The following is a 14,807-nucleotide window of genomic DNA, read 5'->3' on the forward strand; positions in this document are numbered from 1 at the left end:
AATAGTTTTGGGTGTAGTTGTTTTTTGTTCTGCCTTCTCTCTCTCCAAGGTTTGCTCTTCCTCCGTGGTTGTTCGTTATACAGTACATTTTATGTTAATTATTTGATTGTTTTTATAGTATTTGTTTAATTAGTTTGAGTTTTCTATTGGTTTGTATTTGTGTGTTTTAAATTTATTGGTCAAGATACCTTTTTTTAATTTTTTACCTGTTACATTTTAATTTGTTTCATATTTTTTGAGTTTATTTTTATGTTATTCAATGGTATATGTAGATAAATGTGTTATATATTTTTAATATATTCACACAAATCTTCAAACCTCCACTGCACAGCGGCGAGAGAAGAGACAGACCCCACGCTTTCCAGGCAAGATGTTTTATTTAGTTCTTGTGCCTTCCAAAAAATGCAACGTTTCGACTACTGATGTAGTCTTGTTCACACACCACATTGCACAAAGTGGAAACTTTTTTTTATATTATTTGCAGTGAAGACACACCCATCCGGGTCCCACCTCCAAACGTGAGTCACATGGTAAAACATTTAAAACAACAACGCCTTAATTAAACGCACAGTGCATTGTAGCGTCATGTTGATGTAACAATGTTGTAGTACAAAGTAAAAGACATTTATGTTAGTCTATTGACATATTTACATGAGTCACTTTGTACATATAATTACATATACAGTGGCATTTTAACTGGATATTTTTAATATATTATATATATATTTATGTTTGTTTATTTTAGTTATTTGTGATATCTTTTTAATTTTGTATTATTTGTTTATTTATTTTTTATTGCATGTTTCATTTATTTGTTCTAATTAATGTGATTCATTTGTATTTATTTTTAATGTTTTGTTAACATTTTTGGTATATGTTATTTTATTATATTATTTTAATAGTATCTTTATATTTAAATGTTATTTTCTATATAGTTTCTATGTATTTTATTGATGTTTGGGTTGTCGATGTTTTTTATATCGATATTTTCGATGTGTTTCATTTTACTTTAATGTAATCAATATTTTAGCTTTCTATATTTTTGTCGTCAATATTTTTGTAATCAAGATTTTTTTAGATGATAACTTTTTATCGATGTTAGTGTCATTTCTATTTTGTGTATTGTGTGTCGATATGGCTGATTCATGAAGGATAAAACTAGAACCCAGCAGTAACCATGACATGAGGAAATCAAACAGTAAATAGTCATAACTCAAAAGAACATAGGTGCATAGAAGACTTCTTATCTTTGTGCTAACACTGAAAGAAATACCCTAGACGTGCATTGTGGTGGATTGTGAAACAGAGTCTTAGACTTCCAATGTTTAGTAGTACCTTTTGGAGTAGATGCAGCCCATTTCACAAAGTACTAAAACGTAACATTTTTGCCCTGTTTGGGTAAATAATTGGAACTGATGGGCATGTTTACAAGCCGTTATCGCCACCACAACATCACTTATTTGGATGTTGTGGTAGCGATAGGGGCTCCGCCTTATTAACAAGGCAGCATTAAGCCACCTAATGTGGTTTAAAACTGGCTTGTAAATAGGGCCCACTTTTACGCTATACTTTAGCATGAAAAGGGAGGCAATGGGTGTTGAGATGGGTGTTCCACTGCAATAACCATTGATTTTGACGCTGCCCCATATTTACAATGGTCACGAAAATATGGGGTAGCGCCAAAATTAAGACCAGGGAAAACCTGTTCTTACCCTGGCGAAACGAGGAGCAAGATTTAATTTCTCCTGGATTTTTCTGTTTCCACGTGTGCTGCGTTGTGCAGCACACATAGAAACAGCAAAACGCCATTGGTTTTTCATGTGCAGGAAGGGACACCTTCATGCACATAAACAATGGTCCCCTGCAACACAGCCACCCTTGCACTATGGTGTAAGGGTGACTGCATTGGCGCTAGGCAGCTAAATTAGTGCAAGCGCAGGGGGAAACTCAGGGCTGCGCCGTATTCTTCTAAATGCAGTGCAGCCCAGCATTTCAGAAGTGGCGGAGCTCGGCATTAAGCCAAGGAGGCTAACACTGCGCTCTGCCACTTCCTTGTACATATGCCCCTATGTTTTTTGCAGGACTCGTCTAAACTAGCCTGATGCGCCTGCCTCCAACTTAACTTTCAAGTTATGTTCACCTTGGTCAAGAAATCAAATATTGACTCCTAATGCTCTCTATATTCACTTGATGGTGGTGTAGTATATTGGATACTACATCCATACAGTACTCATTCAACAATAATCATTCTACCATCGTGTTCAGTCCTTTTGTGACTTTACAGCTCAGCCATCCCTGTGTCAACACAGTTAAAACCCCTCTACTTATCCTTTTACTTCACCTTTATCCACCATGCTAGTTTTTCATTTGCATACTATTATGCCTCGCATACGTTTGTTAATATTACAAAAAAAGTAATAAATACTAAAGTACAATTTCAGAAATCATTAAAATTGAAAGGCAGAGTTTAAAGTTTGTACTTACTGTGGTCCAACTGACCTGTTGACCCAGGTCAGTAAAATACAGCGTCACAATGGAAGACACAGCCACATCTTGAATACTAATTGTATCTCTTAAGAAGGGCCCTTCAATGCCTGTGGGAAAATGGCAAAAGTATTATAGTAAATAAATTGAACATTTAATACAGGAAATACAGACAACTCAAATAGTAAGTAACACAAAAATACAATATGAAATGGGAGCAGAGTGTCTAATAAAATTATTTCAGCTCTTTACTTTGACTATAAAATATGTTCCTCAATATTAGGACGGAAATCAAAATGCGAAAACTTTTAATTCAAAACTTCTCCTGTGACACCTTCCGACTGCATTGTCTCTCAAAGTATTGAACTAGTGCATTGGAACCCCATATCAGCAACTAGATGTGAAGATAGGGAGCCTGATTTACAAAGAATCTTCTTAGACGTACTCCTTGAGTTCTTCTGGCTTACTAATGAATTCCTGGAGTATGTATTTTCAGTTATTACAATAACAATTGACTACAGACACTATATTACTCATTAATCTCACATTGCATCTTCATCAGTGTTAGGCCTTTACTTTGGGGCCTAAGGAGCTGAGGGGCACCTGGGAAACACTTGCATCAAACATTGACTGTTGACCTTAGATTGTTAGGAGGTAGTTGCTAATGCAAGCTCAGTGAGTGCCAGGAACCTTCTTTTTAGGCTTTCTCTCAAAGGAAATGAAGGCAAACAGCCAATGCTTACTCGTTTTGGCTCATGTGAGCCCGGCACAGAATGTTTAGATAAAGACTGGAGTACGCTGTAGAATGGAAGAACGTAGAATGTATTCTTTCTTCTAAAAACACATTTCTTTTAACCTGCACAACGCTTTACTCCAACCTTGGTTAAAATAGTGTTACAGTGCACTAGTAATCGACTTCTGATTAACCTCACCATCTGTTATTAAAAGCTTATCAGTTATATTTGCAATAGATATCAGATAAGGTTTATTAAACATAAAAAACACAATTGAGACAATATTGAGAAGACAAGCGCTGGGCTTAAAGTTGAAAAATATATGCCCACTACAAAACTGGCACTATGCTGGTGCCCTAGATGAACCCATGGATTCAAGGGAATGCTCCTTTCAACACATTGCTTCTTATTCTTCTTATTTCCTCAAATGTAATTCCTCATTCATTATGAAATTGGGGACATGTTTTACTTTGCAATTTTTAAAACCTCTGAAGGCGCAGAATTCTCCATCTGAAGCATGCTTTCCACATGAATATAGATGTGATCACCATATGCATCCTTATAAAGATAAGTAATAAGAGGTGCAATATGATTCATTTTACATATAAAATCAAGAATTTAATTAGACACATCATTCCAAGATTACATTTTGTTGTTTTTAGCAATGACACCAAGAAATTAATCTGTTTAAATGTCTGCAGTACATTTGAATCCTATCTCTAACAGGTTGTCTTTAGGCTCTGTACATCAATACAAAAATCAACATAAAGATCTTGATTTTATTGCAGACGTGTTTCATGGGAAAAACTGTTTTATCAAGGTTCGAGTGATTCGAGTCATATCAAATGTATCTGAACTCTGAATTAAACTTCAACACAATTTTTCTCTTTGTATTCAATTTGATGTTTGAATATGTATTAGGTCATGGTTTTTGAATTTGTATTAGTACATTCGAAGGTTGATAGCTCCATTGAAGACAATGAAGCAACAGTAAGCTATAAACACTGCTGAAGTCAGCATAACAATGCCTTCATTTACAGCTTCTGACTCTTCCACTCTCCTGAACCTGAAGTTATGTGTATTGCAGAGAAAATAGAGAGGCAGAGGCTGTGGAAAAGGTATACAGCAATGCTTCCTCGTTTGCTTATACTGGCAGTGTCACTAAAGCCACAGACAGAGGGAGGGGGGAATTCTTCTCAGGACTGTGCCTCCCTTGGCTCTGCCAATCAAAGAACGGCAGTTATAATCCGCCATTAAAGACTGCTTCCTTATTATAGGGTCTCGCTTTCAGCTCGGGCCTATGACACTAGAGTAGGCCTTTAATGGCCTGAATATCCTGCCACAGCGAGCAATAAGACTATTTTAAAGACCCATGAAAGGATCTATTTATTTAGTTAGTAAAGCTGCTTTATCTGATTCATGCTTAGCTAGTATCTGTGAACCCTTGCATTAGTCCTCTACAGTCAGCAAGCTCTATTTCTGAGTGTTAGAAATTGGATCTCTAGTTGGCAGAGGTGTGCACCCTGTCCAAGGAGGGACCACAATCCTAGTCAGAGTAAGCCAGATACACACTTTAAATTAACCTGTGCTCACCCTCCGGTAGCTTGGCACAGAGCAGTCAGGCTTAACTTAAGAGTCATGTGTAAAGTATTTGTGCAACACACACACAGTAACACAATGAAAACACCAATAAAATATAACACACAGGTTTAGAACAATAGAAAATATTTTTGTGAGAAAAACAAGACCAAAATTCCAAAAATCGATAAGTAGAACAGGAGTATTGATTTTTTAAAGAATAAACTAAAAGTTGCCTTAGAAGTAAATAGCGCTACGGGGTTACTTGAAGCCACCTGACCAGGGCAAATTCAAAGTTAAGGCAGACCATGATGGAGGGCTGGACAGCTACAGGATCAGACAAATCCCGCTGACAAAGTACTTTGAATGGACCAAGCTCCGACATCCAAGACTCACTATGGGGTGCCGAGGAGGCACCGTTGATGGAGACAAAGTGTTGGTGCTTATCAGCACAGTTGATAACGGCTTTGGCCTGTAACCCCTCCACAATGCAGTCACTATGTCATAGTTGAACTGCGCTGTCTGTCATTGTCGGGCGTGCAGTCCATAGAGGCGATGTCACTGATCTGATTCTGTGTCCGGTTTTACGGGCAATGTGTCGATTCCGATTGGCGCAAAGTCTTAACCGCATCAACGCTGATGTTTCTGAGGCTTTACACTTCGAAACAGGTCGACGCACACGCAGGAGGTTATGTACATTAAATACACATAAAACCTCCATCACACCATTTTAACAATACCAGCATGAAGGCATATCAAAAGTTCTCTAGTCCTCACTTGCCAGGTATTTTTTAAAACACTCACTAATCCATTCACATCTGACCCTACCACTCACCAACCTCACACACCACACCTGGGGCCATATGTAGGTGGCCAAATACCGGTCGGTAACACCGAAAATGGGTCGTTTTCGGTGTTACCGACATTTATTTAGCCATGTGAGATGTACGTAATACCGAATGGAATCGATAATAACGAATCGGTAAAAAATTACTGATTCTCTATTTACCGAGTAGAAAATACTGAAACAATGAATACCGATTCGGAAATAACGATTCGTTAAAACTCCCAAAAATGCTATGTAGCAAACCTCGTAATTATCGAATATGACCATATTCGGTAATAACGAATCGGTATTTACCACGTTTCCAGAGCATGTGGTAATCAGGTGCAGTGCATTAAAACAGGCCCAAAATGCATCTGTGTGGACACAATGGCAGGCCTCTACCTCCCAGCAAGGCGGCTACGCTTGAGAGCAGCAGGAATGAGGATCTGGAGACGTGAGGAGCGGGTCTACAGATTACGCATCACATTGTTCCAATTGACTGAACCTGAAATACATGAAAGATATAGATTGCACCCAGACACCATCCTGGACCTAATACGGGACCTAAAACCCTATCTAGAGCATCAGACACCAAGGGCCCACGCAATCCCCACCCATGTCCAGGTACTCTGCTGCCTGCACCTCCTTGCATCAGGAAGTTTCCAGGGAGTGATAGCTGCAGTGGGTGGAGTGTCACAGAGCTGTCTATCCCGTTTCTTCAACACCTTCCTGGACGCCATGTTGGACAGAATGGAACATTACATTTCCTTCCCCAGTACACAGGCGGAGCTACAGAAAACCAAGCTGGAGTTCTACCAACTTGCCCATTTCCCCCACGTAATTGGCTGCATCGATGGGACCCATATTCCCATCTGCCCACCTGCAGCAAGTGAATACATTTACAGAAACTGCAAATCCACCCACTCAATCAATGTTCAGGTTATCTGCAATGCCAAAAACATAATAACTGACATCGTGACCAAATTCCCGGGGAGTAGCCACGACGCGTACATCTTCAGGAACAGTGGCATACATACACGTCTGCTTGCTGGAGAATTTGGCGACGGATACATACTAGGTAAGTAAATGTGACACACCCTGATGTACACCCGGGCTCAAGCTGTTGGTCACACAAATCAATGCCACTTACTTCTGTTCATAAGTGACAGCGCATATGCCCTCCGGCCGTATCTACTCACACCATATCTCAACCCAACCACCCGAAGGGAGAGGAGATACAATGAGGCACATAGGAGCACACGCAACGTGGTGGAGCGCACATTTGGATTGCTCAAAAGCAGATTCCGTTGCCTCCATAAAACAGGAGGTGCACGTCTGTACAGCCCCATCAAATGTTGCAAGATAATTGGTACGTGTGCAATGCTACATAATCTGGCCACAAGAAAAAGAACAGCAGTGGAACTGACTGAGTCAGAGGATGAGGACGAGGACAACCCTCAGCCAGAGCCCTGCGCAGCTGGTGTTGCAATTGAACATGATGGGAGACAGAGACGGGCAGAGATTACGTCAAACTATTTCTGAGTGAGTAACGACACAGAGCCATTACAAGTTACATGTAAAGGTGTTTATTGGGCACACCTCCAGTATTGCGAGCATTGTCCAATTGTACATGGGTTACATCACCCATCACATGCATGTACACAGCCATAGTCCTTTACTTCCTGCGTCCACGTGATGCACGTCCACGTTCACCATCGACACTGTCTGGTGTGTTGGACTGTTCCTGTGCTGGCACGTTACGTCCACTACGCCTCCTGCACTTGGTGGGTGAGGGTGTAATGCTACCACGGCTGGTAGCCTCCTCACTTCCCCCCCTTCCAAATTGGACGCCTTGGCATTCTGCATGAGCTCTAGCACTGAGGTCATGGACACCATCCCCCTGGCCACATCCCTGCTGCAATGCGCCATCTCCTCCTGTATGGCGATGGACCTGCGACACATCAGTGAAGTTGTAGTGGCCAGCCGGTTCACCGACTTGGTATAGGCCTGGAGTCTCTGTCTCTCCCGGCGCCTGCCAACACGGTCCTGCTCAAGCTGGCTGCAGAGGTTGTCCACTGAGTTATCTACTCTCTCCATCCCTGCACACAGGTTCTCCCCCATGGCACTGATGCCCTTCTCCATCTTGTGCATATGCCTGTTTATGCTTGCCATCTCCCTGTGCATTGACTTCATCTCCCTCCATTGCAGGCGCTGGACCTTCAGCATGTTGCCTCCCCTCTGGCCTGGCTGACCTGCCTCTGCTGCCCTCTGCTGCACTGCGAGATGACTCGCCTGTAATGACACAAATGTAAATATACTCAATGCTCTGTCTGCAATGGCATTACATTAAACTACATGCCTACAGTGAACAAGTGGTTGTCCTGACCTATCCAATTAATTTACCATGCTATTGTGTATGCAGGCCTGACTGTCCTGAACATGAGTTCACACTGACTACATCACCCATAATGCATTGCAGGCAACCAGTAGAACATGGTGTGGATTGGGAGCCCTTTTACCACTATGGGGATTGGGGTTGGGGAGGGGGTAGCGCAGCATGCTGGGCATGCTTCTTATCTTGTTTTCTTGCCGCTCTGGCGGAGCTATCTGCGTCTCCCACGCCACTCACACTCTCTGGGTGGATGGTGGACTCCAATCTGTTCCAGTGGTGTTGGTACTGGGGCTCGGTTTTTACCTCCACCTGTTTTGCCAGCCTGCCTCTGTCTCTCTGCCATCCTCAGTTTTGCTGTCTTCCTGAGGTCGTACCACCTCTTTCTGATGTCCTCTATGGTGCGCAGGGTCACACCTATGGCATTGATCTTGTCCCGAATGCCACTCCAGATTTGCCTCTTCTGTGAGTCAGGCGCTTGGTGGGACTGGGCTCCAAACAGCGTGTGGTACTCTTGGCTGACATCCTGGATCAGGACCTCAAGCTCCTTGTCACTGAACTTGAGTTTTCGTTTTCTGTCACCTCCCTCCTTCTCCCTGTCCTGACTTGCCATTTCAATGCTTGTTGTTTTCTTTTTCTGTCTTGCTTGTGGCTGTGTGGCTGTGTTGCTGCTGGCTCCTCAGCTCTCCTGCCTGCCTGCCTGCCTCACAGTGAGCTCCTGGTCCTGTGCACCTGACTGGGTGTGGCCACTTCCTGTTTGGGAGGTAATTAGGTGTGTCAGGATTGGCTGATTCACCAAATTACGAATTTTTGAATTACCGATTCGGTATTTCCGAATTCGGTAATGGATTCTGTAACACCGAATCGGTTTTGGGCTTTCGTTTTTTTTATTTTTTTACCGATTAGTTCGGATTCGGTATTTAATACCGAATTGTAACGAATCGGTATATTTTAACAATTTTTTATCTACATCACGTTTACCGAATTCTTAATACCGATTCGGTAAAATTCGGTGTTAAGGATTCGGTATTCGCAATATACCTACATATGGCCCATAGTGATTACATCAGTGCTCCTGCGTATTCATTGGTTAGTAGCACGCCACGTTCCGTAGAGGGACGCGAAGACCCCTAAGATGAAGCATGGCACCAAGGGCCCTTTTGGTGTGTGAGGGGTATTTAAAAAACACATTGGGCTCGATTCCGATCCGGTAAAATGCGCTCCGAATCGTCGTACGGAGCTATTTTCCCCGTACGAATCGTACCCGTACACGTCCCCGTACGTACGACGAAGTACGATCCGTACCAGGAGCCAAAGACCGTACGAGTCGTACAGGACTCCGTACGACTAAAATATCCGTACGAGTCTCACTCGGAACCCGCTGTACGTGACGTTGCAACGGTTTGCGGCTGGTTTTTACGACCCAGCAAGTACGATTCGTGTCGGGTACGCAACGTACGACCCTTTTTTTTACGGGAGCTGGAAACAGCCGTATACGCATAGTTCGAGTTAATATTCTAACACACAACCCTTACTAACAAGATACTTATGTAGTATGCTTATTTATGATGAGGAACAGTGCCTCATGGGCCAACGGTAGATGGAGGGGTATTGGGGGGGTCCAGTCAACTCCCAGCCTCTATGTGCTTCCTCCTCCGTCCGTGGCCTCCGTGGTAATTACAGATTGTGTGTTAGAATATTAACTGTATATCCATACACATAGTTCCCTTTACCTTCACTTTTTTGTAAATACACCCATTGTGGCGACTTTCTAGTGAGTGACAGGGGGATCATTAACCCCGGTCCTGACGAAGGGGCATGGAGCCCCGAAACATGTCGACCCACATAGGAAAGTAAGCACATAACCCCGCTTATCCTTTCCGACTTCACTTTTTTTAATAATACCAGCCAGTGTTTATTAAATAGTTTTTGTATCACTAGGCCAGGTATTTTTTAACATCACCTCCCTATCACTCCTGACCTCACTGACACTCACTCCATTTCACTCACATAGCACCCACATTAAAAAGGTGCTCCAGCGTAGTCGCTTGTCGCAGCACTGCCCCGTCCGGCAGCCGGGCGGGAAGACCCCGATGATGAAGTATGACACCAAGGGCCCTTTTGGTGTGTGAGGGGTATTTTAAAGAAATGTGTGTATTCCAGAAACACCAGGATACATACAAACAGCCCCCCTTTTGAGGTGGACCTCTTTGATTATAGTTATTTGTGCATGAGGAGGACGTGTCCACCTCAGTGCCACGCGGCACTACCTCTTCCTCCCCCTTGTTGATTTCCTGACTGCGTTGTATTATGGCTATCGGATTTTCATTTTGTTACTCTTCGAAGGTTACATCTTGTTCAAGTACAAACATTGTAAATAAAGCCAACACTTGTATCATCACCAGAAGTGAATTCCTTTTCATGGCTTGCAAAGACAGTCTCTGTTATAAATCTAATGGTCAGATAGAACAGGTGGTAGAGTTCCTTCCATGAATCAGATATAAAAAAGTTATTACGGTCTCAATTCTTCAAAGCTACTTAAATCACTTGAAAGATGTACTTTTACAAAGTTGAACTATTTAAACATTTGTGCTTGAAAACCGCTTTTTTTAATATGAATACACACCATACATTCTCCATTTACTTCTCCCACTAGGATTGAACAGAGTAGGCTACCTGACTCAACAACGGGCTTGAGATGCGAAGACCCACTGCATACACCTCACTCACCCAATTTTTGCTGCTGATTTTGTGCTCTGGAAAGGTCAAAGATCACCAATCTCTGCCAGTCTGTGCTGATTCCATCAGCTTCTGGATTTTTCAGAGCTTCCCAAAAGGCTTCTCTCCCTTTGGAGAGCCTTCAACGCCTCTGGTACAATTCCCAAGATAGCTACAGAAGGGAAGCTCATCCCAAGTTGGCATTTCACTGAGCTGGCAGTGTCAATTCTCCAAGCAGATGTACTACGAGGGGCTGCTCAGGTAATTAGAGCTTTACCAACCAAGGCATAATGATTTTTTCACTTAAAGGCAGGAATATCAGTGGAAAGTTGTGGGAGCTTACTGCTGAGAGCTGCACATTGTTTGAGTGCTCCTAGAATATTATTGTAAACATACCTGAAGCGTGCTGGAGGTGAGGGTTATCGCCTTCACAGTGTATGGGGCAATATTTGTAGGTGCTACATGCTGTTTTAAAAGTAAGGAATTTAACAAAGCTGAACTCTAGCATAAATCCTTGATTTTAATGGCCAAACCTTTTATTTCTGTTGTGATCACGATTCTTCTTGGGTTGAGTCTCCGGACCGCTGCGGATATTCGTGCCGTTTGAGCGGAGAGACGCAACTCCTCCCCTAAGAGCTGTACTCACTACCGGCTGGAAGGGTCTCTGTCTAGTTCTTCAACTATTTAATCAGCATGATGCGACAGACGCGCAGCAGATGCGCACAGCGGGCGCTCCGAAGGCGTGCCGAAGGTGCACCAAAGGCAAGTCCGTCTGCGCCCGCCCGGGCTGAGCTCGCGCCGAGCACCAGAAATGCTGGCTGCTGCACTACATACTCAAGTTATGACTTAAGGAGGCTAAATCATTCCTCAATGAATAGGGGTGGAAGTTAAACACACTTTCTCCTTGAAAGTCTAGGTACAAACAGGCCACTGAAGCGCAATAACTGTGATTTTAAACTAAACCATAGCCTATCTATACACAATCTGCACTGGAATAATGGGCCACATAGGAGCTATAACACCAAGTACAAGCGAGCACCTTGGTTTGCACTTCTAAATGTTACATCGCTGCATATACACAAATTAGATATTGCTGAGCTTATTGATGCTCAGGGCTTGGATCTGCTCTTCATTACTGAAACATGGGCCGACCAGGCATCTGGTCCAGACTTCTGCATGGCGGTGCCCCAAGGCTATTCAGTCTTCAGACATGGCAGGAAGCATAAAAAGGGTAGTGGTCTCGCCGTTATATATCAAGACGCATACTCAGCGACATTTGAGACTATCCCCTCATTGGACTGTGAGCTACTATCTTTTAGTTTCAAAATTGTCAATTGTTTCTCTCTCAAAGGAATGCTAGTTTATCGTCCTCCAGGGGGAAAGAAAAAATTGTTCCTTGTCTTTTTTAACACATTACTCGAAACCTATGCGCTGGAAAATAATTTCACTATACTTGGTGATTTTAATTATCATCTTGAGGCAGACACAGATGCAAATATCATCGCACTAATTGATACCATGACATTTGCTGGGCTAAATCAAAGGGTCAAAGGCCCTACACACTTGGCCGATCACACACTGGATGGTATTTTTTACCAACTATAGTGCCTTTGGGATTAGACAAATCCAACAACATTGCTGGACAGATCACAGCGCTATTATATTTGAGCTCGAGAACCCAGTCAAGGGCCAATTAAGATTCAATGAGTCAACAGAATTACATCGGAACTGGAAGCAGGTCGATAGTAACCAGCTCAACCACCAGCTAACCCAACCACTTACAAAAGGTCCACAAGAACCTGAACAAGCCTCCTATCATTTTAATGAATGGCTCACAGAATCTGCCAACTTGTTAGCCCCCCTTAAAAAGCCCACAAGCGATAGGACTACTACATCCGCCCCCTGGTTCACCGACACTCTTAGAAATAAAAAACAGGAGTGTAGAGGAAAAGAGTGATGCTGGAGAAGCAATTATAGCGAACAGGAATTGGGGAAATATAAACTCCTCCTAGCTGACTATTAAAACTGATCCTATCAGAAAAAGCTACCTACTTCTCTATGGAAATTAAGGAGGCAGAAAGCTCCTCCAAAGAGCTCTTTAGGGTGGTGACCAAACTGTCCACTCCCCCATTAGAAAAGGGAACAACTACTCTCAGGAATTCTTCAACAACCCGGCCCAGCACTTTCAAAATAAAGTAGAGCAAATTTTTGCCTCCTTTGATAATGGGGCATATTCAGATTTGAAGAATTATAATACTTCAAGGGTATCACATCCCAATGGCCCCATTCTTGCAGAATTTAGAGAAGTAACTATAGCTGAGATAATGATTCTTATCTCTAAAATAAGATCAGGCTCCCCCTACAATCCTCTCCCACCTATGATATTTAAAAAAGCCCCGGAGGATCAAGATTAACTTCCATTTTTAACTCTATGTTTACAGAAGGCATTTTTCCTTCTATATGGAAGAGAGCCTCGATATTAACTTTTCTACAGAAAGCCAATCTTGATGCACTGGATCCAAGCAACTATAGGCCCATTTCTCGCATTCCAGTTCCAGCCAAACTGGCAGAAAAAGTTATGAATAGCCACTTGACATATCTACATGAACATGACCTTCTGGGGGAGGCTTAATTTGGATTCAGATCAGAGCACAGCACCGAAACAGTACTGATTAAGGCAACTGATGAAATTAGAGCAGTTATGGATACAGGGGGCACTGCAGCCCTGGTGTTGCTTGACTTGTCGGCGTCCTTCGACACGGTAGATCATAAAACCTTGCTAAAAACTCTGAATTCCATTGGCATCTCCGGAAAGGCATTGACATTGATATCTTCCTTTCTTGAGGATAGGATACAATTGGTGGCCTTAGGGAATCTGACTTCTCCATCCTTCACACTTCCCTGTGGAGTTCCACAGGTTTCTTCCTTGAGTCCTACTCTTTTAAATGTTTATGTTTTAGAACTTGCATCCCTTGTTAGATATTTTGGGATGACATTAACATTGTACGCAGATGATACCCAAATCCTGGTATTGATTTCCAAAAATACATCACCGCCAGTAAACAAATTTTGGGACTGCATGACAGCAGTCAGTTCATGGATGAGCTTGCACTATCTTAAATTAAATTCCGGGAAAACTGAAGTGATCCTATTTGGCAAATTCTTCCCTACATGGTCACATATTTGGTGGCCAAATGATTTAGGGTCAGCGCCTCTCCCGGTTCCCAAAGTATAAAACTTCTTCATGCTAAAAGCCATTAAGAAAATCTTGCCTCTGATTCCCACAGAAAGCAGAACAAAGGTAGTCACATCCCTAGTCCTTTCCAGACTAGATTACTGTAATGGGCTATATCTCGGCATACCTATGAAACAACTGCAAAGGCTCCAAATGATCCAAAATGCGTCTGCTAAACTTCTCATGGGGAATTCCCAAATTCCAGTCAGTAGGAACCCATCTCCAAAGTCTGCACTGGCTGCCAATAAAAAAGCGGATCAAGTTTAAGACCCTGTGTATCACATACAAGGCACTTCACGGGACCGGCCTTAAGGTCCTGAGACATTCCCTGCACTGGCACTCCCCAAACAGAGGATTGAGATCACAAAGAGCAAAAGTGATACTTTCTCAGAGAGTTTTTAAATCATACTGGGGTGATAGAAGATTTTTGGTGGAAGCCACCATGCTCTGGAACTCCCTCCCGTTTAACATCAGAAATATTCCCTCTCTGACTCTGTTCAGGAAAGCCAATAAAACCTGGCTGTTCACTGATTAATCCCTCTGTCTGCTTCTCGGTTTGCTAGCGTCAATACACCTCTGGTAATCGTGCGCTGTATAAATTTATAACATAACATAACCTAACATAGACACTAATAATGCTTAGTTTATTTGGTTTTTGGCTTTCCCTCCATATTTACTATGTACCTGAGTCAATAATAACTGCAATTAGCACATATGAAACAAGTCTATTGAAACACATGATGTAATAGGCATCCGTGTGTTCATTAGCTTTCATACTCACAATCTGCTTACAGGTAAATTAGTTCAATATTGGCATTTGTAGCCACTTCTACGATTACAGCT

At 42.5% G+C, this 14,807-nt stretch overlaps 1 protein-coding gene across 2 annotated transcripts in view; it reads right to left on the reverse strand.

Annotated features, from left to right (window-relative positions):
• The window catches only part of TECRL (trans-2,3-enoyl-CoA reductase like), an 835,890-nt gene that overhangs the window by 476,452 nt on the left and 344,631 nt on the right, over positions 1-14,807 (reverse strand). For both annotated transcript variants that reach the window (XM_086963150.1, XM_086963149.1), the window contains exon 4: positions 2,485-2,594. In XM_086963150.1, coding sequence (XP_086819276.1) covers positions 2,485-2,594 — 110 coding nt within the window. The remainder of the gene's footprint in view (positions 1-2,484; positions 2,595-14,807) is intronic.

This window comes from Lissotriton vulgaris, chromosome 3_1 (genome assembly GCF_964263255.1).
Source record: "Lissotriton vulgaris chromosome 3_1, aLisVul1.2, whole genome shotgun sequence".
NCBI classification, from domain to species: domain Eukaryota; kingdom Metazoa; phylum Chordata; class Amphibia; order Caudata; family Salamandridae; genus Lissotriton; species Lissotriton vulgaris.